The following is a 24,291-nucleotide window of genomic DNA, read 5'->3' as shown; positions in this document are numbered from 1 at the left end:
TATCAAAAAACATTTTAAGATCAAAGTATTTGCTTATTATTTATTATAAAGAACATTTTAATTAAGATTTTCTTTTAAATTCGTCATATTTTTAATCAAAGCATGAAACTAAATTACAATTTTGAGTTTTAAGATTTAAAGGAGATTTAAACACATGAATATTAAAAACATGTTGTGATCAAAGAATAGAAAATTATTTTAATTTTAATTGAGGTTATTGATTTTTTGTAGTATTCATTTTTATAAAGATATTTTCTAATGTTAAAAATTCAATTAAAAGACATTTTTGACTTCTCTCTTTTATAAAGGAAGTTTAGAATATTAAATATTTCTTTAGTATTACATATTTTAATAAAATAATAGAAATTCTATCAAAACAAAATGAAATATATATAGTTTTGTTTATATCGAAAATATTTGCGGACAGTTTGCAAATGAGTGCAAAATGATTTGAATACCTTGCGCATCGATCAACAAATTGATTTCCGTATTTATTTTTGTTCTCAATGAAAGCAAATTAAATGTCTAAAAATAAATGCAACTAACTGCTGCACACACACACACACACACACACACACACACACAGACACTTGTTAGAAAATACATTAATATTAAATGAGTATTTTATGGGATTCAAATTGATGGAATGAATAGTTCAAATGCTTTTCAGCCACAACACGATTTCCTTTGGCCATACGTACGCACCCCACCCCACCCCTCCTCCACTCTACCCCACACACACACACACACAGACACACGCACACACTCTGAGGCAGCGACGGTTTCCTTTGCTGTCAATGAGCGTGAAAAAATCTTTGGAATCTCGAGCCGCAGAGCAAAGCAAACTGAAGGCAAATTATTTTAAATATTGTAGAATATCAATCAACAGCATTTGCATGCGCCCCTCCTCTCTACTCTTCACTCTCCATTCTCCACACTCTGCACTCTTCCCCCGCCACTGCTTACTCCCCCCTTTTATGGCATGACTAACTTACCTGACTGTTCTCTAGTTGTTGTTGTTCTTCGTTCTCTTCTCCTTCTTCTTTTGTCTTCTTGTTGTTGTTGTTGGTGTTGTTATTATATTTATTGTCGTTGTTGTTGTTCTTCTTGCTGCTCGCGCTCTCTTGCTGTTGTTGTTGCTGTTGTTGTTGTTGCAGTTGCTCCCTTGTTGCTTTAGGCGCGTAAAGTTTTTCGCATTTTCGTTTTCAAATTATATTTCATTTGCTTTGGCGCCGCGTCTCGTTTGTTCTTCTTGCTTTGAACATTGCTCTAGTTGTTGTTGTTGTTGTTCTTGCTTTTTGTTTTTGGTTTTCTGTTTTCTGTTTTTGTTCTTATTGTGTTTTGCTGGCCGCCCAGTCACACGACGCCCGCCGCGCGTCTCTCACACACTTCTCTCTCCTTCTCACTCACTCTCACACTCTCTCTATCTCGCTGTTTCTGTTTCGCACTTCTTCTAGCACAATAAACACTTTCTTTGTCACTTTTATTCACGCAATTCACGTTGTTGTTATTGTTGTTGTGATTAGTTTTCAATTGAATATTGCTTCATTTATTATTTGATTTGTTTTTCTTTGTTTGTTTTCTTGGTTGCAGTTGTTGTTGCTGTAGTTATTGTTATTGTTGTTGCTATTGTTCGAACTTGTATTTGTTTAAACTTAAATGCAATTGCTAATTATTTTTTATGATATGTATAATTAATTGCATTTACTTTCGTAATATATTTGGACTCTATTTCAGTCTATTTGAGCTTCGAGTATTATTATTAATATTTATTATTAATTGTATTATTATTATTATATTATTATTATTATTTGTAATTGTTTAAATAAGTGTAATTTATATGAATATTTAATGCATCTGTTGTCCGTTTTGTTTTTGCTTTCTATTTCATTTTGGTTTTTTCTTTTGTTTTTTATACTTTCAAGTCTTCATTTCATCTGTCCATTATTCAATTTCTCATATCCAAGACCTTGTGTGCTATAAAGAAACAAGAAGTTCAAAATCACAATAATTAGATCACAATTTTGACAATATCAATATGCAAAGACAAAAAAGCAACAACACTAAGGCGCGCATTTCTGCAAAGACAAGAATCCTCATTAATATTACTCAGAGAACAACAACGACACGCATACAAAAACAACAACAACAAGGTTTTTGCATTTGCAGAATGCAAAGTCAAGATCAAAGCGATATGCAGAGAACACAACACCACACATACATAACATATGTATGAATAGTGCAGCAACAGCGCATTTGAAAAAGCAAACACAAAAGCAATGACAATGCTGCGAGTCCAACAACAACACGCATGTTACAAAACGCAACAACAACAGCGCCATCAAAGAAGAAACAACAGATTAAGGGGTTGTTCCGATCAGCTGAAGTTGAACCCAAAACAACAACTGCGTAGCATTTACGAAAAAGAAGAGAGAAGAGAAGGCGCAAAGTTGCAGTACTTGGCAAGCTGCACACAGCAAGTGCAAATGAAAGGGATATACATATGCATGTACAATGTAGAATGTAGAATGTATGTAAACATGTGTTTATAAAATACAAATGAAAGAAAAGGATAGCATAATGATGCGAAGCTAAATCAATTGAGATTGCCAGTGTCGCTTTTAATACAAATTTTATTTCTTCCTGATGTAAATTATTGCTGATTTATTATAAAAATAGAGTTTAAGACCTCTTAGTTGCTCATACTCAATATAATTCCAATAGATTTACTAAATTAATGAAATAAAATATAAATGCCTTTATAATTGGCAAATCTTAATTTATAAGTCGAGATTTAACTTTCAATTACCAAAAAAAAATATAAATTTTGCATTCACTTAAATTCTTTATAAATAATTTATGTTCTTGTACATACATACTTTTACTCTCTTAAAATTTCGGTACTCCAAATAATTTTCTAATTAATCTGCTTAACGCAATTTTAAAAGTTTTGTCAAAAGTTTTCTGTAGCTTATAAAAATCGAATTGATATATGCTCTGTGCTTATTAAATTCCGCATATAAGAAAGATATTTTCGCAAAATTAATATTATTATTATTATTATTTTTTGGTTTGGCCAAAGTTGGCGTTTTAAAAGTTAATCAGCCCGTCATTCGACGCTTGCCACAATATGCGCTGAAAAGTTTCTCAGCCAACGCTTCCAATAGGTGGCATGTGGCAAGGAGGTGGCAAGGTGGCAAGGTGGCAAGGCGGAGAAGCGCATTGAGTTATGCTGCAATAAATTTCACCTCATAAGCCAATAATGGCGAAACTTTTGTGTTGCACATTTCGTGCCGTCGCGTCGCCTATGCACGCCACATTCTCTCTCTCTCTCTCTCTCTCTCTCTTTGCTACCTGCAGCTGAATGTCCTACTTTTGCAACAAATACAAGTGCAACAATAAGATTGCTATTTAACACACACACACACACACTAATAGACAATGAAATTTCGAAACGTTACGAAAAGAAGAACCCAAATTTATTGAGACAGCGCGAAAGAGAGCAAGCAGAGATATAGAAAGATATGTAGTATATATACTATACCATAGAGAGAGGCTTCATATACATATAGTGGTATATAGCTCAACCTTTAAAGGGAGCAACAAACTATAAACAAGAAAGAGCAGTAGACAAGAAAAGAGAAAGAGATAGTAGATATAGAGAGGCTCATACTCCTCAATTCATGTTTATGGGCAACCTTTTAAAGGGAGCAAACTATAAAGAAGAAGGCGAGGGAAAAGAATGAGGAAACTTATATGCATAATGAGGCACACCTCGCATATAAGGAACCGAACATTTCCGGGCCGAGACAAACACAAAGACAAAAGGTATGAAAATGACGATGACGATGACGATGACAGAACGATGACGATGACAGAACGATGACGATGACGAAGTTGTAGTTGAGGAATGTCGGTCACTATGTTTTTGGCCGCGTTGTATTAAAAGTCATGCCATAACATCAAATATATTGTGTAATGCCGAACACAAAAGAAATTCTCCAGAGAGAGAGAGAGAGAGAGAAAGAGAAGTTTGGCAAACTGCCTGAACTGTTTTATTCAGACTTAAGTGGTTATGATTTCTCTGTTTGAACCAAAGTAATTAAATTTCCTCAACTAACTTCGAACGATTTGCATATTCCAAAGACCTCGAATTATAATCGTCTCAGACTATTGCATATTTAATGTTCGTCTCCCATTCAAATCACATTAGTCGACAATTATCCGAATCTACTACTTCTATTTATAATCCATTAATTATTCAATTATTCCGACTTCATTTCATCGATTGGACCAACTTTGGTAGCTCAATCAATTAAAGTGAATTGCAAAAGATGAAAATATCAAATAAATAAATCGATAAATTCTCAATGTATCCGAATATGCGCCAACATTTGATTTGCAGCACATTTTATAAACTTATTACAAAAGATTGGATAAATTTATAGAACAAAATTGGCACATAAATTCATGAGAATGAGAATATATAACAACTAAAACTGCAAATAATCAAAATATAACTTGAACATAAACATAATAAAATTAGTCGAATAAAAATTACTTCTCAAAAATTGTATTCCCCAATAATTAGACTATAATTTTAATACAAATAAAAGATGTTTAATATTATGTTATTATTGAGAAAACTCACTTATGGGCATTTATATAGAAACATAATTGAAATATTCGTTAAATAGTATTTTATATTTGTCAAATTTTACATTTCATTGCAGAAAATTCTACTTATAAGCATTGTCTATAAGTATTTTCTAATATGATAATATTGTGTTAAATTTTTATGTTGTATTTATTTAAAAAAAAAAAGAATAAATGAACACTGAAACCATTATTTGGTATTTTAGTGATAAATGAACTAATAACTATATTTTGAATATAAATTGTAAATTTGGTTTAGAAGGCATATCAAGAACTGATCAACTGAATGAAAATATATACCGTAAAAAATACTTTAACATTAACATACACATAATTCATTAAATTTTAAATATAAAATTGATTAAATCCGAATGATAAAAAACAAAAACTCATTATTAAAAATTAGTGTATATAAATTTAATCAAGTAGCTTAAATTAAAAATAAACCACAATTCAAACTACATTTTAAAAGAAAAAATTCTGCATTTCTATTAAATATTTTAGAAGTATTTCAAAAGGACCAAATTCTGCATTTGAATTAAATTGAAATTTAATATATTTTCAGTATATTCGCTATAGGAATGCGGTGGCAAATGGTGATGATGATATAACAAACTATGTAGCGAGAAAATATTGCGAGTTGCAAACAATTTTTTGTGGCACGTTTCGAGCGCAGAGGAAAGTGTAAATTGGGTCTAACTTATTATGGGTATTATCAGCAACGCCCTCTTTCTCAGTTTCTCCGTTTTTTCTTTAGTTTTTCCTTTTCTTTTTTCTCTCCCTTTTTTTTTGGAGACATGACAAAGTAACAGGCAACAAAGACTCCGCCAGTTTTATGTTACTACAACATTTACGAACAACTTACAGCAACAACAAGAACAACAACAACAACAACAACGATGACGACAACAACAACAACAAGAACAACAACAACGATGACGACAACAACAACAAGAAGAAGAGCAACAACAACACTGACTAGACCACTTTTCAAAGCACCTATTGGCGACCTCTTCTTCAACATTGTCTTCTTCTTTGTTTTTCTTCGCGTCTCTCACTCTATCGCTGTCTTGCTCTTTCGTACGGTTGTTAGAATGCACTTTAAGCAAGTTAGCGCATCGTTTCGTTATGTGACGTTGTTGTTGTTGCTGTTGTTGTTGTTTCCTTCAATTCCTTCTTTTCTGCTTCTTCGTCAAAAGCTTTGCAGCAGTTGACGTTGATGTTGCGGTTACTTTTTTTTGCTTTTTGGTTTATTGAAGGTGTGAGAGCGAGATAGAGAGAGAGAGTGAGATGAAGAAGAAGTGAGAGAATGAAGAGAAGAGCGAGGTAAAGAGAGTGTGAGTGTGTGTAATTGCTATTTAGACGAGCTGTATGCAATTATGCTTTGCCTGATTTGCTGGCAATAGCTGCGGCCAAACACACACACACACACACGTACAGAGTAGAAAACAAATAAAGTCACACACACACACACACACACACACACACATAGACATGTGCATGCATGGACATGCATATGCATTTATATTGGAGAGAGTTTAATGCGCGCTCTCTTACCCCAGACGACCTAAAGACCATTTAAAGTAGGACAACGGGGCCAAAGCAACCAAACACAGCGACAGAGCGACAAAGCGACAAAGCGACAGAGCGACGAACAACGACAACACAACAAACAATGCGAGGATATGTCGGAGGCAATAAAGGAAGCGTCGTCACTTTTGTTTTTAGCCCGCATTACGAGTATTTGCCGTTATGCAGCGACTCTGCTTCTTGCTTTTGCTTTTGCTGCTTCTACATTAAATATCAAAATGTGAAACAACAACAAGAACAACAACAAAGCAGCAGCAGACAAATGTGTCAGGCACTTCTCTGTCTGTGTGTGTGTGTGTATGTGATATATATTTATTCTCTTCTTCTTCTTCTTTTTTTTTAATATATGTATATATACATAAATTGGGTCAGGCATAAAAAATGGCGTTTTGTGATTTTTGCAGCTGTTCGCCAATCGCTAAATTATTGCAATTTAATGCAAAAATGCATAATTTATTTGTTAGCTGACTTCTCTGTCTATCTCTCTCTCTCTCCCTCTCTCCATCTCCCTCTCTCTCTCTCTCTCTCTCTCTCTCTCTATTTGCTATTGTAATTATGTTCAGGCAATTTTCAGTTCATGTTTATGATTTCCTCTTTTTTTTCCCCCTCTTTGAAATTGAATTTAAATTTCATATGTCACCATCAAATTTGTTGAGGGAAGCTGGAAGCTGGAAGCTGGAAGAAGAAGAAGAGCTCTCGTAATTTGCCAACTTTTTATGCTTCCGTTGAGGGTGCTTCAAAGAGATTAAATACAGGCATAAAGCCAAAAACTGCAGCCACAAAAACCAAAAACACACACTTTTGCATATCAAAAGTCACTTTTAGCAAGTATTTCAATTATTAGTTTAATGATTTTAATTATGGCATAACCTTTAATTTCAAAATATATTTAAATAGCTTTAATTGCCGGCTATTAAATGAGCAATTTTTTAATCCCTAACGAAATATGTTTTATTTCAAAAAATGCAATAAACTTTGACAGCCGAACTAATCCAAATGATGCTTTCGAAAACATTTCAAAAATAAAGAAAAAAAATAGAAACCACAAAGAACAGTTTTTGATTTTAGTTTTTCTTCAATAAAATGATCTGTCACAGCAAAATTTGTCGAAAAGATGAAAGAGATTTCTAATTGACATAATTTTTTTTTTCCTTTTTGTTTCAATCTATATTTCATAAGGTCTTAAGCCCCATTGGAGAGGTGAAGCGTTTATACGAAAGAACAAAAACAACAACAACAATAAGAAGAAGAAGAAGAGGAAGAGTAAGAAGACTGACCGAAGATGACGATGAAGGCAATGCATCAAATTATATTAATAGATCTCTATGTGGAACCAGAAATGATTCGACTCGCAACATCGGAATGGTCGGAATTTTTGTTCACAAAGAAACCAAAACAAAAACAACAATAAAGAGATGGAAAGAGAGAGAGAGGGAGAGGAGAAATAATCATTTCAAACTCAAGATTTATTTTATTTGGACAAGTTGAGCGAAATGAGCGCCGCAAACACAAACAACAACAACAAAATGCGGCAAATAATAGTTTTTTTTATTTTCCTTTCTGCTCTTTTCTTTTCTTTTCTCGTCTTTTCATTCATTCTTTATCTGTAGTTTTTTTTTTTTTTTATGCGTTTGTTTTGTTTATGTTTTGCACAGCAGCTGACGCCATAATTTTTCTAAAACGTGTTTGAAATACATCACACAAAAAACAAACCACAAGAATAACGAAAATGAAAACAAAAAACATTTCAAATCATTTTCATAATTTTTCATGTATTAAGTGTAAATGTTTTAAAAGTGAAAAAATTCTCTATAAAGTAGAATCACTTAACAAAATACTTTTATGTTGAGGAACTTTCCGAATTGAAATATGTTTGCAAAATTATTATAAAATAAAAGTATTTATTTCTTAATTTAATAGAATTTGTAAAACAAGTTTTCTTAAATTAAAAAAACAAAACAAATTACTAACTAGCAATTAAACTAATTTCAAAACAAATAAAGTTTAGCGTCATTTAAATGATGCAAAAAATAAGTCAAATTAATTACATCAAATTTTGGCACACATAAAAGGTAACATAAATTAATAAATGACATTTTAATTTACTTTTATATCATACAATTCAATTCGCTATAGAAACTTTGAATGTTAATTCTGAAAAGTCACAGAAAATTGATAAAATTTTAGTGCCTATTGTCACAAATTTCTGTATATTTAAATTTGTTCCTTATGGCAACGAAACTCAAATTCAATTTGTATATTGTATAAAATCATTTTTCAATTAAATTTTTCTAATGTGTGTATTCATGATATCGCAGCTTTAAAATTAATCACAATTTATTCATTTTATTTTCATATCTTTGCTAATTTTGCAGCTAGTTTTCAGAAGTTTTGAATTTAATTTTTTTGAAAGCATTTATTTATTTTGTTAAAAAGTATTTATTTCTTTTGTAGAACAAATAAAATAAAATAATTCCTTCAGCATATATTGTTAAAAAAAAATAAATATAAAGAAACTAAAAACTGTCTAAACATATTTAAAAATAAAGCAAATTTGGTGTCATTTAAATGAAGCAAAGAAATTTGTGTGAAACGTTTTTTTTTATAAAAACTTTGATTTATATTTCAATAAAAAAAAATGTTATTTATATGAAAATGGGAAAAAATATATAAATTGTTATTTAGCTAAAAAAATGTTCGCTTTATTGAAAAGAAAATTTTAATTTTTTTTTAAACATCAACTACGAAAAATGTTCTCATTGAAACGAAAGTTTTTATTTAACAAAAAAACTAAACAAATGTGAAAAATTTGTTATTTTATAAAGAGAATATAATTTGTAATTTTCGTTAAACATGTGCTTTTATCAAAACTAAATTTTATTGTTTAGCATTTTGTATAAAAATTCTGCTTTTTATTGAAATAAAGGTTGTTATTTTATAACGAAAATTTAATTTATAATTTTCATTAAACTTGCGATTTTATTTTTATTGATATGAAGGTTGTTATTTTATAAAGAAAATATAACTTGTAATTTTCAATAAACATTTGTTCCTATCAAAATTAAATTTCATTGTATGGCATTTTATATTTTTTTTTATATTTTTATATTTTTTTTTATTGAAATAAAGGTTGTTATTTTATAAGAAAAATTAAATTTTGAAATTTTCATTAAACTTGCGATTTCATCAACATTTTAGTTCATACTTTAGCAAATTATGTTAAACAATCTTTTCTTTATCAAAAACAGTTTTATTTGAAAATAAAATATATTATTTGAGTCTTTTTATGTAAAGAATATATTTAGAAATTGTTGGAAATTGAATTGAATGTCAGCCACACTTGATCACAATAAAATTGCGCTTTTGTTTTTTTGTTTTTTTTGTTTTTTTTTTGGAATAGATTGCGTAATGTGAATTGTGAGAAACGTGCAAACACAAAATAGATCTCAGCGTACACATAAATAATTTGTTTAATCACAAAAGCGGCAATAAATTGTGCACAAAAACGCAAAGAAAAATATACAAAAAGGAAGAAGACGAGAGAGAAGAGAGAGAAATGTGAATAAATTGTGATCAACTTTGTAATACTTCAAAGCGTTGCAAAAGAATAAAACACTTGCTTCAAAGATTTGATCGCACACACACACACTCACAGAGACACACACACACACATACACACACACACACACACACACCTCAGTACTTAAAGGCAGCTGCGTCGGCGCTTTTCTGTGTGTGTGAGAGATTTTTCTTTTGCTTGTTTTTTTGTTTTGTTTTTTTGCTATTTGCAAAAATTTTACACTTTAGTTATTTGTTTTCCAAACTTGTGTTTGTTGTCGTAGTTGCTGCTGCTGTTGTTGTTGTTGTTGTTGCTGTTGTAGAAGTTGTTGCTGTTGCTGTTGCAGTGGTTGTTGTTGTTGTTGTAGTAATCGTTGTTGTTGCTTTGTAATTTGCACACACACTGCGTTCTTAATTTTTCATTCAACATTTCTTCTCCGCGCGTTCTTCTTTTTTTTATTTTTTGTTCTATTTCATTTCAGGTTTATTTTCTCTTTTTTGTTTTCGATTTGTTTTCGTTGCATCACATAAAAAAAATTTGTAAAAAAAAAAAATTAGTTATCAAGGAGAACAAAAATTGGCAATCAAGTTCATTTTATGTTTTTCATTTATTTTTTTTTTTTGGGTTTATTTCCGTTTCCGCTTTTTCAAATTTTTTTTTTTTTGGTTGCACTTCCGCGCGGCGAGCCGAAGTCGAAATTTGCAAAATGCAGAGAAAAAAATGAAGTTGAAATTAAGTTGGGAAAGAAAAAAGGAAAAAAAAGTGATGCCTGGCTTACTGGACGTATGAGTGTCGAGTGTGTTTGTTGATCAAATTAATTTTGGCAGTGTTGCAAGTGGCAAGTGGCAGGTTGCAGGTTGCAAGTGCAGCGAGTAACTGGAACAAGCTCGAGTGTTTTCTAGTTCTTCTTCGGCCATGCAACTCCGGTCACTACTCCACCAACATCGCAATCGACATCGCAATCGAGACACACATACTTAGAGAGACACTGAGACTGACGGACAGACAGACGAGACAGACTGACTGACACAAGGCAGGCAGGCAGGCTGGCTGGCAGGCTGGCTGGCTGGCTGGCAGACACACACTGAGCTGCCGAGTCAGAGCAGAGCAGCAGACACCGTGTCAGTCAACGTGTGTGCGAGCACGCGGAAAAACAAATGTAAACTGTTTTTGCTGCATGGCCAGCGAACGTTTGGAAGCAGCCGCCGTCGTCGCTGACGTCGCAGCAGCAAAAGCCGAAACGAAACCGAAGCGAAGCGAAGCCGAAGCGTTAGACGAAGCGACGAAGCGACGAAGCGACGAAGTCAAAGTGCCGACGAGCGAACGCAGCCGAAGAGAACGAAACACGAGAAACGAGAAACGAAGCACGAAGCAGGCAAGCAAACAGACTTACACACACATACTTACACACCAACACACACACACACACACCAACACACACACATACCGTGTACGTACGTAGGAAGCAGGCAGGCAGCAAATAGGCAGCGAAATATATTTTTTGAGACGTCGCTTAGCGGTGAAGCGCCGCACACGAATGAGAACCGAGATGCGACTGCGATGAGACCAAAGCGGCCAACAACAAATGTTGCTGCTGCTGCTGCCAGCGTCGGCGTCGACTGCGACTGCGACTGCGACTGCGACTGCGTTTGGTGTGCTTTTGTCTTTGGCCAGGCACACAAACAACATTTGCATTTGCTGCCCCGTTAACAGAGGCCGCGAATTCAACACAACAACAACTACAACAAAAAATATAGTGCCAAAAGCTTTTTTCTGTGCACTCTCTCTCTCTCGCTCTCTCTCTCTCTCAACTTCCGGCACAACTGACGGAAGCAAGTTGCAACTACAACGGACAACGACAACTCCTTTAACAAGAGCACACCATTTGAGAGCCGAAGGCGAAGGACAGAACAGAACAGAACAGAACAGAACAGAACAGAACGGAGCTGACAACAACAGCGCCGGAGACGAGAATGTTGCCACAGACGCAGCTGCTGCTGTTGCTGTTGCTTTTGCTGTTGCTTTTGCTGTTGCTGTTGCCGGTGTTGCCAGCTAATGAGAGTTGACAACATTTTTACACGGCAAGTTGTTGTTGTTGCATTTTTAATGCATTTCGTGTACAGAATTATGCACTATTATGAATTCAACTCGCTGCATTATTAAATGACACAGCGTGCACAACATGGCGTATGAGCAACATTACGTAGCCGACCCTTTATACTGAGTACTTTGTAATATTTCTCGATGAACCTAGTCAAATGCACGACAAACAACGAGTGATCGAAAAACAACTCGAGTTGAAACAGGCATCTGAAGAAAAATAAAGAAAAATATAAAAATCAAAGAACATCTAATCAAAGTCTTTAAAGAGTATTAGTTAATAATTCGATTTTTATGGTTTGTAAATCAATCTATGGGTTCAATATTTATCGTAATATAAGATGAATATTAAATTTATGTACATAAAGAATCTATCAAATCACAGCTAATCGAAAATGGCAAGGAAAATATCAAATTTTGTTATTTTCCATACAACTTTCATTAAGATGTTTTCTCTTTAAGACAACCTCTTCAAATCAATAATAAAAATATAATTAATTACGAATTATTCAAATTCAAATGATTTCAAATCTCGATACATACAAAAGATCTTTTTCACATATTTATTATCTCAAAAAAACTTGGATTCTTATTAAAATTGAATTGTTAAATTTTCATTTATATATATAACTTAACATAAATGAAGATGGCTTTATAAAAACAAATATCTATGTTTATAAAATGAAATATTTACATGAATAAAAACGATCATAAAAAATAAAAATAATAAAATAAAAATATTAAAACGCAACTTAACAATCCAATGCATAACGTGTCGTCTCAATTTATGACTAATACAGCCGAATAATATAATATAGTTAATGTAATAATATAATATAGTAAATAAACATATATAATAAATTCGTTTTTGAAGACTTTCTACAATAACTTTAACGAAAATCTTCTGATCTTAATTGAAAATATGAATTATGTTCAACTAAAATCGCAGTTGTAAAGATTCACTCAAAATTTTATATTTGAAACATTCGATTTACTTGGAATTTTAATTTGTGTAATTAACTATATTTAGAATAAATGTAATTAGATGTAAGTTTTTGAATATTTCCTGGTGTCTTTTTTTGAAATAATCTGGACTGTAAGAAAGTAAAGTTCAATGGAAGATCTCGTTGATAAGAATAATTTCAATTTGCGCCTCAACGTATGCAACAGAATATTTTGCAGTTGCTGCATCGTTAACAGCGCATAAAACTGTTAACTGTTAAGCGCTGTTAAACGCTGTTAAGCTGTTAAACAGGCTAATGCTAAGAAATTGCAACAATAATAAAAATGCAAAAACACGCACACAGAGAACAAACAGAAAACAGAACGCAGGCGACGCATTGCGTCGACGCTGACGCTGACGGCGACGGCGACGCTAGCAGAGCAAGCAAAAGCAGAACGCTGCAACGACGCAGCGACAGCCGAAAAACCACGTTTTTGTGCAGAAGGCATTCACACCGAAAAAGTTTCTGCATGCTGCTGTCCGCTGCTTTCGTTGTCTCTGCTGTCGCCGCTGCACGTGTGCACGTTTTTGCATGTTCGGCACAATTTACCGACGCGTCGGCATTCCGTTCGGCTCTCGGCTCTCGGCTGTTGGTTGTCGGCAATCGGCTTTTGACTGTCGGCTTTCGTCACTGCTGCCTCTGCTAGCGGCATCCGCAATCTCTCTGCTTTTACTCTCCCTCCCTTTTCGCTCGCTCGCTCTCTCTCTCTCTCTCTCACACACAGCGATGGATGCCGCGTTCTCGCTCTCACTTTTGGCATTTTTGTAACCGGTTTTATTCCTTCTTTTTTTTTGTGTTGGTTGCGTGTATATTTTGCGAAGATTTTGCCGCAACCCAAATGAGAAATGCGAATTGCAGCAGCCAAAAACTTCAATGGGCCATTCGACGTCATTCGTTTTTTGCTTTGCTCATTTAAAGGCTGCAGATGCAAAAGGCAACACACTCACACACATGTATAAACACTGTATTGGCTACGTCACAGAAAAGGTTAAATGCAGTGCAATGCAAAAGCGTTCCAAAATTGCAGCTGACATTTTTGTTGGTGGTGATGCAATCGACAAAACACAGCAAACAATACAAAATAACAGCAAAAAAAAATATAGGACACAAGAGATGCCTAATTAAATGCTGAGCACAGTAACTAACACTCACACACGCACACATACATGCACATATATAAACACACACACAAAAAAGATTGTCAAGGAAGAACCGAAGTAGCAAAAAGATTGAAAAGTTATTAACAAAACACTAACAAACGCACACATATAAACCCTTACACCTACACGCACACGCACACACACTCGCACACACATTCACACACACACACACACTTACACACTCACACACACTTACACAGCTTTAGCGAGCGCGCGTTGTTGACGTTTTTCTTTTTCACTTTTTTTTTGTTGTTTGTCAAAATGCAATTTGCTTTATTGCTCTTGTTGTTGTTGTTGTTATTGTCATTTGCTCTTCTTCTTCTTCTACTTATTACTGTTGTTGTTATTACCGTGTTGTTGTTGCCGTTTAGTTGCTATTTAATTTACGCGTTTTTCGGGCCCGGCCAGTTGAACTTATTGTGGACAACATCGTCGCCGTCGTCGCCGTCGTCGTCGTCGTCAGTTTTGCGGTGCGTGTTAATGCACCATTTCCTGTTACGCTACTGTACCGTTACCTTTACCGTTATTTGTGCAATGCCAGCCAAAAAGCGAAGCGACATTTCCCGCTCTCTCTCTCTATAACTCTCTCTCTCGCTCTCTTTTCGGAGAGCAACTCGCTCTCAGAGTCTCTGCTTCCTACTTCCTACATTCTATTTTGCTTTTTTGCATTTCACTTCAAAATGGTGTCGAAAAGGGTGAGTGAAGTGGGTAGTGCAGGGTGAGTGCAACATTCAGTGACGCGGGCAGGGTGAGGGGGAAGCAACTGCAACTTCGGGCATGCGATTTGAAAATTGTGTCGTCAGCTTGACACAATTTTCCAGAATGCGCCTGGAACGTGGGCCAAAAAGCGTTGCGTCTGGAACGGGAACAAACTGAGATTTTCGGGAACTGACAAATGGAGTTTCTCTCTCTCTCTCTCTTTCGCTCTCTCTCTTTCTCTCTCCGTCTGTTCGCTGGCTTTGCAGATGCGCAACGCTGACGTTGCGGCTGCAAGAGCATTTTCAGCATTTGTTGACGTAGGTCTGGATGACTTTTTGCAGCTCTGAACACGTGTCCCACTAACAAAAAAAAAAGAGTATTTCAATTGTCATTTCAACAAGCCGACAGCTTCTTCTTCTTCTTCTGCCTCTTCTTCTTCTTGCCACATGCCGCATGCCACTCGCTACAAACTAATCAAATTAGTCAGAGTCTTCAATGCCGGCAACAATTTATGCATTATGCATTTCGCATTTTGCAGCAACATCATCATCATCATCATCATCAGCAGCAGCAGCAGCAGCTGCCAAAATGCAAAGCTCTAATGTGCCTCTATGTGTGTGTGTGTGTTTTGTGTGTGTGTGTGAGTTCAATAGCATTCTGCCCGGCATTAAAAAATAAATAAAGCCGCCACTTGCAGCAGCACCAACAGCAACGCAGACTGCAGCAGCAACCGCAGCAGCAGCAGCTGCAAAGTTAACATCAACAGCAGCATTAACAGCATCATCACTACTTTAACAGTGTGTTAACATCGTGTTTACAGCTGACAAAGCTTTCACGCTGTTAAGTCGCTTTTGACATCAAAGTCACACTTGCAGAGACATTTCTAAACATGCAACAAGATCTGTGAATATCTCTAGAAATATTTTCACGAAAAAAATATTAACTATTATTAACTGTTAACTATTATTAACCATTAAAAACTATTAACTATTAAGAATCTAAATATTCGTTGCATACCTTTAAAAAACATACTAAGAATATAAATCAATTATTAAATCACAATAAAATTAAAGTGCAAAACTAAATTCATAGCAATTATTGTGTTTATGCCCACTGTCCATAGGGTTGATGCATTTTATATGGCTTAAATGTATATCGATATACCAAATATAGCATTCAGTATTTTTCAGACGGTTCGTAGTGGCTTTAGGTGACAATCCGGTATATTCTATAATCAAGATATTAAATGTTATCGTAGATCGATATACCAAATATAGCACTCGGTATATTTTAGTTGTTTTCAGTAGGTTCTTAGTGGCTTTAGTTGACAATCTAGTATATTCTATGGTATATTTTAAATGTAATAGTATATCGATATACCAAATATAGCATTCAGTATTCTTCAGACGGATCGTAGTGGCTTTAAGTGACAATCTAGAATATTTTATAATCTATATACTAAATATAGCACTCGGTATATTTTAGTTATTTTCAGTCGGTTCTTAGTGGCTTTTGTTGACAATCTAGTATATTCAATAATCTATGGTATATTTTAAATGTTGTAGTATATCGATATACCAAATATAGCTTTTGGTATATTTTAGGATTTTGCAGTATATTTATTTAGTACTTACCGTCACTTTTTTACTTTACTTTCTTTCGATGGCTCTCTATTAAAATGTAATATAATATACTAGTTATATAGTTATCGTTAAATATAAAATTCTGAAACAGAACAATCTTTGAAAATTAACATAAATCTAATGGACACAAGTCAAAGTACAAACACAACTTTTTACTTTATTGTTTCAATTTGTTTTCATTTATAAATGCAGTTCTTCAATTATAAAATAACTTTGTTATCAATGGTTGAATTGTTGCTGGGATTGTAAATATTTATTATAATTTTTGTCTCATTTTCTCATTAGAAATAAATATGAGGTTCTTATTGTTATAGTTTTGTTTTCATAATTATATTGTATTAAATGCACAATTCATTCTTTACACATATTTTAAAATGTTGATGTGTTTCACACCCGCTTAATATAGAAACCTGCTTGTTGGTTAAAAGAAACAGAAGAAATTTAAAAGGCTGTGCATAATTTTGAAACTCTCCAAAATGGCAAAAAATATGCTCCTAAAAGACAGACAATGACAGACAGCGACAGCGACATTGTGTTAAATACTGCGAAACTAAAAATTACGTATACGACCCGTTGTGAAAGAAAACGAGTTTTGTTACTCGTAATCAGTGAACTCGCGAAAATAAACTTCCATATAGATGCACTCTTTGTAGTTGTTGGTGAGCACGCGCAAATCCTGAGCGGTGAGACGCAAATAGTTTGTGCTCTGCGCCATAAACTCTTCGGGCTTGTGATTTGAGCTCAGTCCGCGCACTCGGACAATGCCACACCGACTGACATCGAGGCGGCGATTGAAGACGGTGAGATGAGCGTAAATACACTGAGCCAAATCGAGGCTAACAATCCACAGAGCCATGGCATTCTCGCCCTCCTCAACGGACTCAGTTGGCAGCCAAATGCGTCGCGCCATCACAAAGAATGGCAAAAAGCTGGCGTACTGGCGATAGGACAAGCTTAAAGCTTCGTTGTGAATGGTTGATGGAATTGCGGAGTGCCGAAAGCCATCGAGTAGCGCAATCGACATGCAAATGTTGCTGGTGCGTGAGAATGTCACAGGCTTGAACTTGATCAGCTGTTTGCTGTGATCAGAGATCTCATTAAGCCGCAGCCCTGGTGCCTGCAAATGTGAGACAATGAAATGCGTCAACAGCGTTTCATTCATCACCTTGGCACATTTCTCTGCCGCATGCATGGGGCAATCGTATAGAAGTTGTTGTTGTCGATCTTTTGTGCGACTTTCGACAATGTTCAAGTGTTTGTAGAACTTGTGCTTGGCTTTCTCCAGAAAGAAACGCAATTGCCGCAAACGTAGCGCCAACTCAATGGTGCGTTCCTCCGGCTGCAACAACTCGTATCGATTGGCCAAATACTTGACACGTTGCAGCGCCAACTCAGCTGTGCGAGCATCCACAACTTGGGCACCTTTGTGTCCCGTTTGCTGGGCATCTATCGATTTGAATTCGCCAAAGAGCGAACTACGATTCTCCACTGTCACCTGCTGATAGGCATACGGATTGTACCACACTTCGCTCAACTCATCGATCGATGATGACGCACTCATCTCACTTGTGATTGAGCAACAACTCGACTCGCTTTCCGTACTGAATTCAGCCAACGAATCGCTGCTCTCCACATTCGTTGGCTGCTGCTGCTCCTGCTGACCACGCATCGCAACAACCACATCGCGATCGTCTTGCATTCGCGTTGTCCACGGTGCCAGCAACATTTTCATCTCATTTCCGTAAGCTTGTTGCGATCGCATTTGCGCCACAACTTGCTCCGGCAAATTCATGTATTTCTGTGTGCGTCGCAGTTCATGGCACTTCACATGCTTCTCGTGTCGCTCTGCTTTTGAAGTGGACTCGCAGCGTTGACTATAAGCGAACTGATGATCTGCAGGAGGTGGAGATGGAGATGGCAACTCTGTTTCCTGTTGTCGTTGCACAGCCCTGCACCAAATACATTCGTTGTTGAAGTGCTCCAACTCCTTACTCTCTTTGGCCTCACTCATCTGCGACTTTGAAGCGTATTCTATTGGGGGAAAAGTATTACATTAGTTGAGCTCACATTTTGAGATCTTTTATTAAAAAAGTGTGGCAAGCATTATCAAAATTCAAATGTAGTTAATGCCTATATTGTATTAAACATATGAAACCTATAAGAAAGCTAAGAAATCTTAGATACCCACTATCAATAAAAACATATTCTGCAAATATACCAAAAATATACCGTAAGAAAGTTACAGTCGAGTGTGTTCGATACAGGCAATATAAATTTGAAAATATACCAAACTAATATACCATAAAATACTAAAAGATATATTGGTATATTGATATAGAACAACATTCAAAATATACTAAGTGAGCAAAATATACCGAATGTTATATTTGGTATATTGGAATAGTACTACATTCAAAATATACCATAGAGAACAAAATATACTAAAAGTTATATTTGGTATATTGCTATAGTACTACATTCAAAAAACACCAAAATGTAAAAAATATACCAGATTGTACTGGTTCAACTATTTAGTATGTTATAATGGTATATTCATATAGAACAACATTCAAAATATACTGAGAGAGCAAAATATACTAAAAGATATATTTGGTATATTGGAATAGTACTACATTCAAAATATACTGAGAGAGCAAAATATACTAAAAGATATATTTGGTATATTGGAATAGTACTACATTCAAAATATACCATAGAGAACAAAATACACTAAAAGTTATATTTGGTATATTGCTATAGCACTACAATACATTCAAAAAACACCAAAATGTAAAAAATATACCAGATTATACTGGTTCAACTATTTAGTATGTTATAATGGTATATTCATATAGAAAAACATTCAAAATATACTGAGAGAGCAAAATATACCGAATGTTATATTTGGTATATTGGAATAGTACTACATTCAAAATATACTGAGAGAGCAAAATATACCGAATGTTATATTTGGTATATTGGAATAGTACTACATTCAAAATATACTGAGAGAGCAAAATATACTAAAAGATATATTTGGTATATTGGAATAGTACTACATTCAAAATATACCATAGAGAACAAAATACACTAAAAGTTATATTTGGTATATTGCTATAGCACTACAATACATTCAAAAAACACCAAAATGTAAAAAATATACCAGATTATACTGGTTCAACTATTTAGTATGTTATAATGGTATATTCATATAGAAAAACATTCAAAATATACTGAGAGAGCAAAATATACCGAATGTTATATTTGGTATATTGGAATAGTACTACATTCAAAATATACCAAAAACTAAAAAAAAATATACCAGATTGTATTGCTTCAACTATTTAGTAAATCAGGAGTTCATTATTTCTTTCCATGTTTCCTACAATATATTAGACGCTTTCCAATAGCAGCTCTTTAAAGAATTCTATTTAAGCTTAACCGTGTTTAATTGTTGTTGAAATGAATTCTATTGTTAACTAATAGTATTATCACTTTAACCACACATCAATAAAGTGAAGCGACCCTAAAACTCTCGAACTTGAGTGCTTACCTTCTCCATCGCCATCGCCATCGCCACGATCGAGTTTCCGATACTGATGCTGCTGCTGCTGCTGTTGATCCTGATCCATCATTGATTTCTTGGCCTGTTCACGTCGCCGCCACTCACGATCACAGTCAGTCATGTAGATGAGCTCGAGTGGTGTCAATGGAATGCCCAATTCTTCGTAGTACATTCGCTGTCGAAAGAGCTGAACAAAACAAATCTCCACCTGGCTTGTGTCCTTCTCCTCCTCCTCCTTCTTTAACTCGTTCTCTTCTCCGCCCAGCTGTCTGTACGCCGATATTCTTTGGCTTGCTTCTGCTGCTAATCGCACTCCAGAGTTGGGTAAATGCGAATCGGGCAAATGATACTTGATGTCGCGCACCAACTTGTGATACTCTATCGCCAATCCTTGCAGAATGCGTTTCGGCTTCGGTTTCGGTTTCGGTTTCTGTTTGCCTTTTGCTAGAGCAGAGAAAAGTGGTGTTGAGTTGACTGTTGATTGTGAGAAAGTCGAACACTTTAATGTGATTAAATATTTGAAAGTGAAATAAGTAGATTGAGCAACTGAATCGAGGCCTCAGTTGATCTGGCTTTTTTGCAATTTCATTCGAAGCAAACAAACAATTATGAAATGGGTAAGAAAGATATTGTCGAATGTGTTCAGATTGTGAAATATGCATTGCATTTTTAAAAAAGCAATTTAAAGTACTGAAAAAATGCTAAATTATACCGAATGCTATATTTGGTATATTGATATAGAAATGCATTCAAAATATACCATGGTACATTTTGTACTCAATTTTCATTTTCATTTTAGTATAACATAGAAATACCAAATACAGTGTTTGGTATATTTTAACATTTTTGTGATGCTTTTATTTGGTTTGCTTTTTAGAATATGGTTTTATATAAAACAGCAGCGTTCTTGCTTTTTTTTTTTTAAATAATTGAATTTTTTTCAGTAAATAATTAGGCCAATAATCTTTTTCTTTTTTTTAAGCATATTCACTTTAAAGGTTATTTCTTATTATTCTATTATTTTGTTATTAATTGTGTACATTGGTTAAGAATGAAGAAATTTTGTATTTGTGTCTATTTTATACAAATAAAATAAGGTCACCATAATTAATTGGTATTTATACTGTTAAATCGACTAGAAATTCTTCCAAAAGTCGACAATTGATTGAGAATATATAAAAAATATACCGTTTACTTCTAGTTAAGAGTCTCAAGTGTGATTGCGTCTATGAAAACATTTTAAGCCATTGCAAATACTACTTACTTATATCCTTAGTCACTTGATGTTTGGATGGAACGACAGCCAAGTCAGCAGTTACTTTTTTCTGCTCCGATTGCTGCTCGTTGTTGTGTTGCTCCTCTAGAGAGTTGCAATAGTCGTTGCTTTGTGTGGTGGCTTTCTGTATGGAATTCTTGAGTCTTGTGTAGTGAAATTTCTTTTCCATATCTTATGTAACTAATGAAATTTGATTTGAACTTCCGAAAATAGCTTAAAACTTTCTGACTGACAATTAACTGAATACTTGATCCACGAAGAATATCATATTCGAAAATCTAAAATAAAAAATTTGTTTTAAATATAAGCCGAAATATTGAACTAAAACACAAAATATTTCCTCGTTAAAATAAAGTGATAGAAAATTTAATTTATAATTGTTAGATAGCACTTTAAATTTATTTTTAAATATTTTAGGATGTGGTAAACAAAGTAAGTAGATTACTTAATAAGAAATGGTTACGAATTATCTATAATTTTTATATATTTGGCATTTAACAATTGCACAGTACATATTTATTCATTTTAACTTTATAATAATACATATGTCAAAAATGTATAATAAAAATAAGATATTTATAAGTAAAAGTATTTATTAATTTACATATATTTTGTATTTAAAACAATTAAAAAAATAATAATGCAGAAGTTTATAAGAATATAATATAATTCGACATACTTATTGAATTTGTTTTTCTTTCGAAAATTAATAATAATTCTACATAAATTATAATGAAATTACTCATATTTTTTTTTTATCAATCAAATGTCTTGGATTTAGATTCTAGTTAAAATTCGTGCTAAGGTCGGAAACATTTAAGATTTATTATTGAATATAAATTTAAATTTGTATAAACCAATTTAGTCTTTAAATCTATTTGTTACTGAATAAAAAGTTAATAATAAAATTTAATTTTTAAATTGGGCTTTTATTAAATTAGTATTTTGGTAGACACGAAAAGCAAAAACTTCCACAAAAATTTCAACAGAATTACTCACTTTGTTACTCATAGATTCTAGTTAAAATTAGTGTTAAATACAATAATATTTATTATTTTTAATACATTTTCAACACTACATGAGAAGTGAGTAATCAAAAAAACAGAATGAGCTGCTTAAATATGAAATTTAATTAAATTTTTCACGTTCTAATTGTATTTGTAAACAAGTAAATAATTCTACAGAAATTTAAAAGGAATTACTCATTTTCTTCATATCTAACAAATGATTGTATTTCGATTGTATTCCTGTAAAAATTCAAGTTATTCGGATAATTAAAAAAATGATTTATTATTCATGTTTAGTTTAAAATATGTGTATATACTTATTATTTAGTATTTACTACCATTTTACACAATATAAAAAGAAGAAAAATAAAAGTGAAATGAGCTGTTTAAACATGAAATTGATTAGAAATATTTGCAGCCATCTGCAAAGACAAAGTCGAGACATTCACATAGTAAAAGGTGGATTATAGGTCTTGGGATATTAGTCGCTTATCGAAGACCGGACACACCTGCGATTGTTGTGCCTTTTTGGAGGTGAGTGAGTGAGGCATTCGATGGGCGACCAGCTGCTTCGGAGGCTGATAAGTGTGAATAGTATACGTACTATACTCGTATCGCTATAAAATAATTCGGTGTTTGACTGCTACACACAGTCTTTAGTTGTCGATTGCCTCTGAAGTGGACACCTGTTTTCCTAGGCCAAGATAAGCGCGCTTTAAACAACAGTAACAGCAACAACAATGTGAAATGTCTCAACAATGTTTAAACACTTGCATATCATAAAAATTATACAGCGCGACAATAGGACAAGAATTGATAAAATAAAATTAACCCATATGATTCACGATTTCGATTTTTTGCAAATTAATTTGACATCAATAATTACTGGCAAATAAATTAAAACATTTAATTCACAAAAATTGCTTTGTAATCTGGCATCAGCATTAACAAGATTTTAACATTTCTCGTTGATTATTAATTGTTCATGTTTAGTTAGCATTACTATTTCGGCCTCTCAGCGTTATCAGTCTCAACGACGCCTTTATTTAAACTGAAAAAAACCCATTAGTAAGATTTTTATTTATGACTGCGGCTACTGGAAAAGTAGTTGAAAAATGTGAGCTAAAACTCAGCTAAGAAATGTTCAATTGATAATTCGCAGAAGACAATCGTTATTAATTACTTGTGTTTAACAATTAAAACTAACGAAGAGGCTCTTGAACAGACAACAGCACCAACGACCTTGCTCATTATCAACAACTTTTTTGTGTCTTATATTAAAAAACATATTTTATTTTTGGTATTTATGTAGTCAACGCTAGTCTACCCTAAAGTTAAGTAAGTAAGTAATTTTGTATTATTATTTAACCATATACAAAACAAAAATAAATGCATTTTTTTTATTGATGCAAATTAAATTTTTTGGTTGTTTTGTTCTGACTGAATTTGCGAATTTAAAATAGTTTTTATTTATATTAAAATTTTTGGAAATTATTTGATTAGTTTTATTGGTAAGAAAAATAAATGTATTATATGTATAAATGTATTGTATTATATATGTACTCTAATTTCTCATTTACATTTTTAATATTATTTGTGAATACTTTTCTATTTTCCCTATATTTTTAAATCCGAAATTTAAATATTATGATTATATATCTTATATCTTTTGCCTAATAATAAAAGTAGAGAATGTCGTGCATCGATTTACTATTTCGATATAACAAAAAAAATCAATAAATAATAAAAATGTTGAAATAATATATAATAATATATATATTTATATTGATGATGAATAAAATAAAAATATAATTTTTAAACACTAAAGAAACAAAAAATAATAAATTTTTAGTTGGTATATTTTGTACTCTATAGAATGTTTCGTATGTAGTACATACTAAATGAATATACCAACTAAAAGTATCGGTATATTTTAGTATTTTTATACCCGCTACCCATAGGGTAGAAGGGTATTATAACTTTGTGCCGGCAGGAAATGTATGTAACAGGTAGAAGGAGGCATCTCCGACCC

General features: G+C 33.4%; 2 protein-coding genes across 5 annotated transcripts in view; both read right to left on the bottom strand.

The window, feature by feature from the left end:
• Positions 1-14,558, bottom strand: part of LOC133849105 (putative uncharacterized protein DDB_G0283779) — a 44,757-nt gene extending 30,199 nt beyond the window's left edge. The window contains exons 1-2 of one of the 4 annotated variants that reach the window (XR_009895328.1): positions 14,420-14,558; positions 996-1,977 (exon numbers count right to left, since the gene is read on the bottom strand). Coding sequence is in view for 1 of the 4 variants with exons in the window: in XM_062284980.1 (XP_062140964.1) it covers positions 1,929-1,977; positions 10,047-10,234 (237 nt within the window). In the remaining 3 variants the exon portion in view is untranslated. Of the gene's footprint in view, positions 1-995; positions 1,978-9,941; positions 10,330-11,252; positions 11,349-14,419 lie in introns of those variants that run through there. The other 3 variants (XR_009895327.1, XR_009895326.1, XM_062284980.1) reach the window with 3 other exon arrangements.
• Positions 14,559-16,992: 2,434 nt separating this feature from the next.
• On the bottom strand, positions 16,993-21,492 carry LOC133847863 (uncharacterized). The gene is made up of 3 exons (XM_062283129.1): positions 21,241-21,492; positions 19,965-20,420; positions 16,993-18,442 (listed from the first exon to the last, which is right to left on the bottom strand). The coding sequence occupies exons 1-3, from the start codon at positions 21,419-21,421 to the stop codon at positions 17,007-17,009; spliced, it is 2,073 nt and encodes a 690-aa protein (XP_062139113.1). The 5' UTR covers positions 21,422-21,492; the 3' UTR covers positions 16,993-17,006.
• Between the last annotated feature and the right edge of the window lie 2,799 nt (positions 21,493-24,291).

The sequence above is a fragment of the Drosophila sulfurigaster genome, chromosome X, assembly GCF_023558435.1.
Source record: "Drosophila sulfurigaster albostrigata strain 15112-1811.04 chromosome X, ASM2355843v2, whole genome shotgun sequence".
Lineage (NCBI taxonomy): Eukaryota > Metazoa > Arthropoda > Insecta > Diptera > Drosophilidae > Drosophila > Drosophila sulfurigaster.
This window is presented reverse-complemented; position numbering and strand designations above follow the sequence as displayed.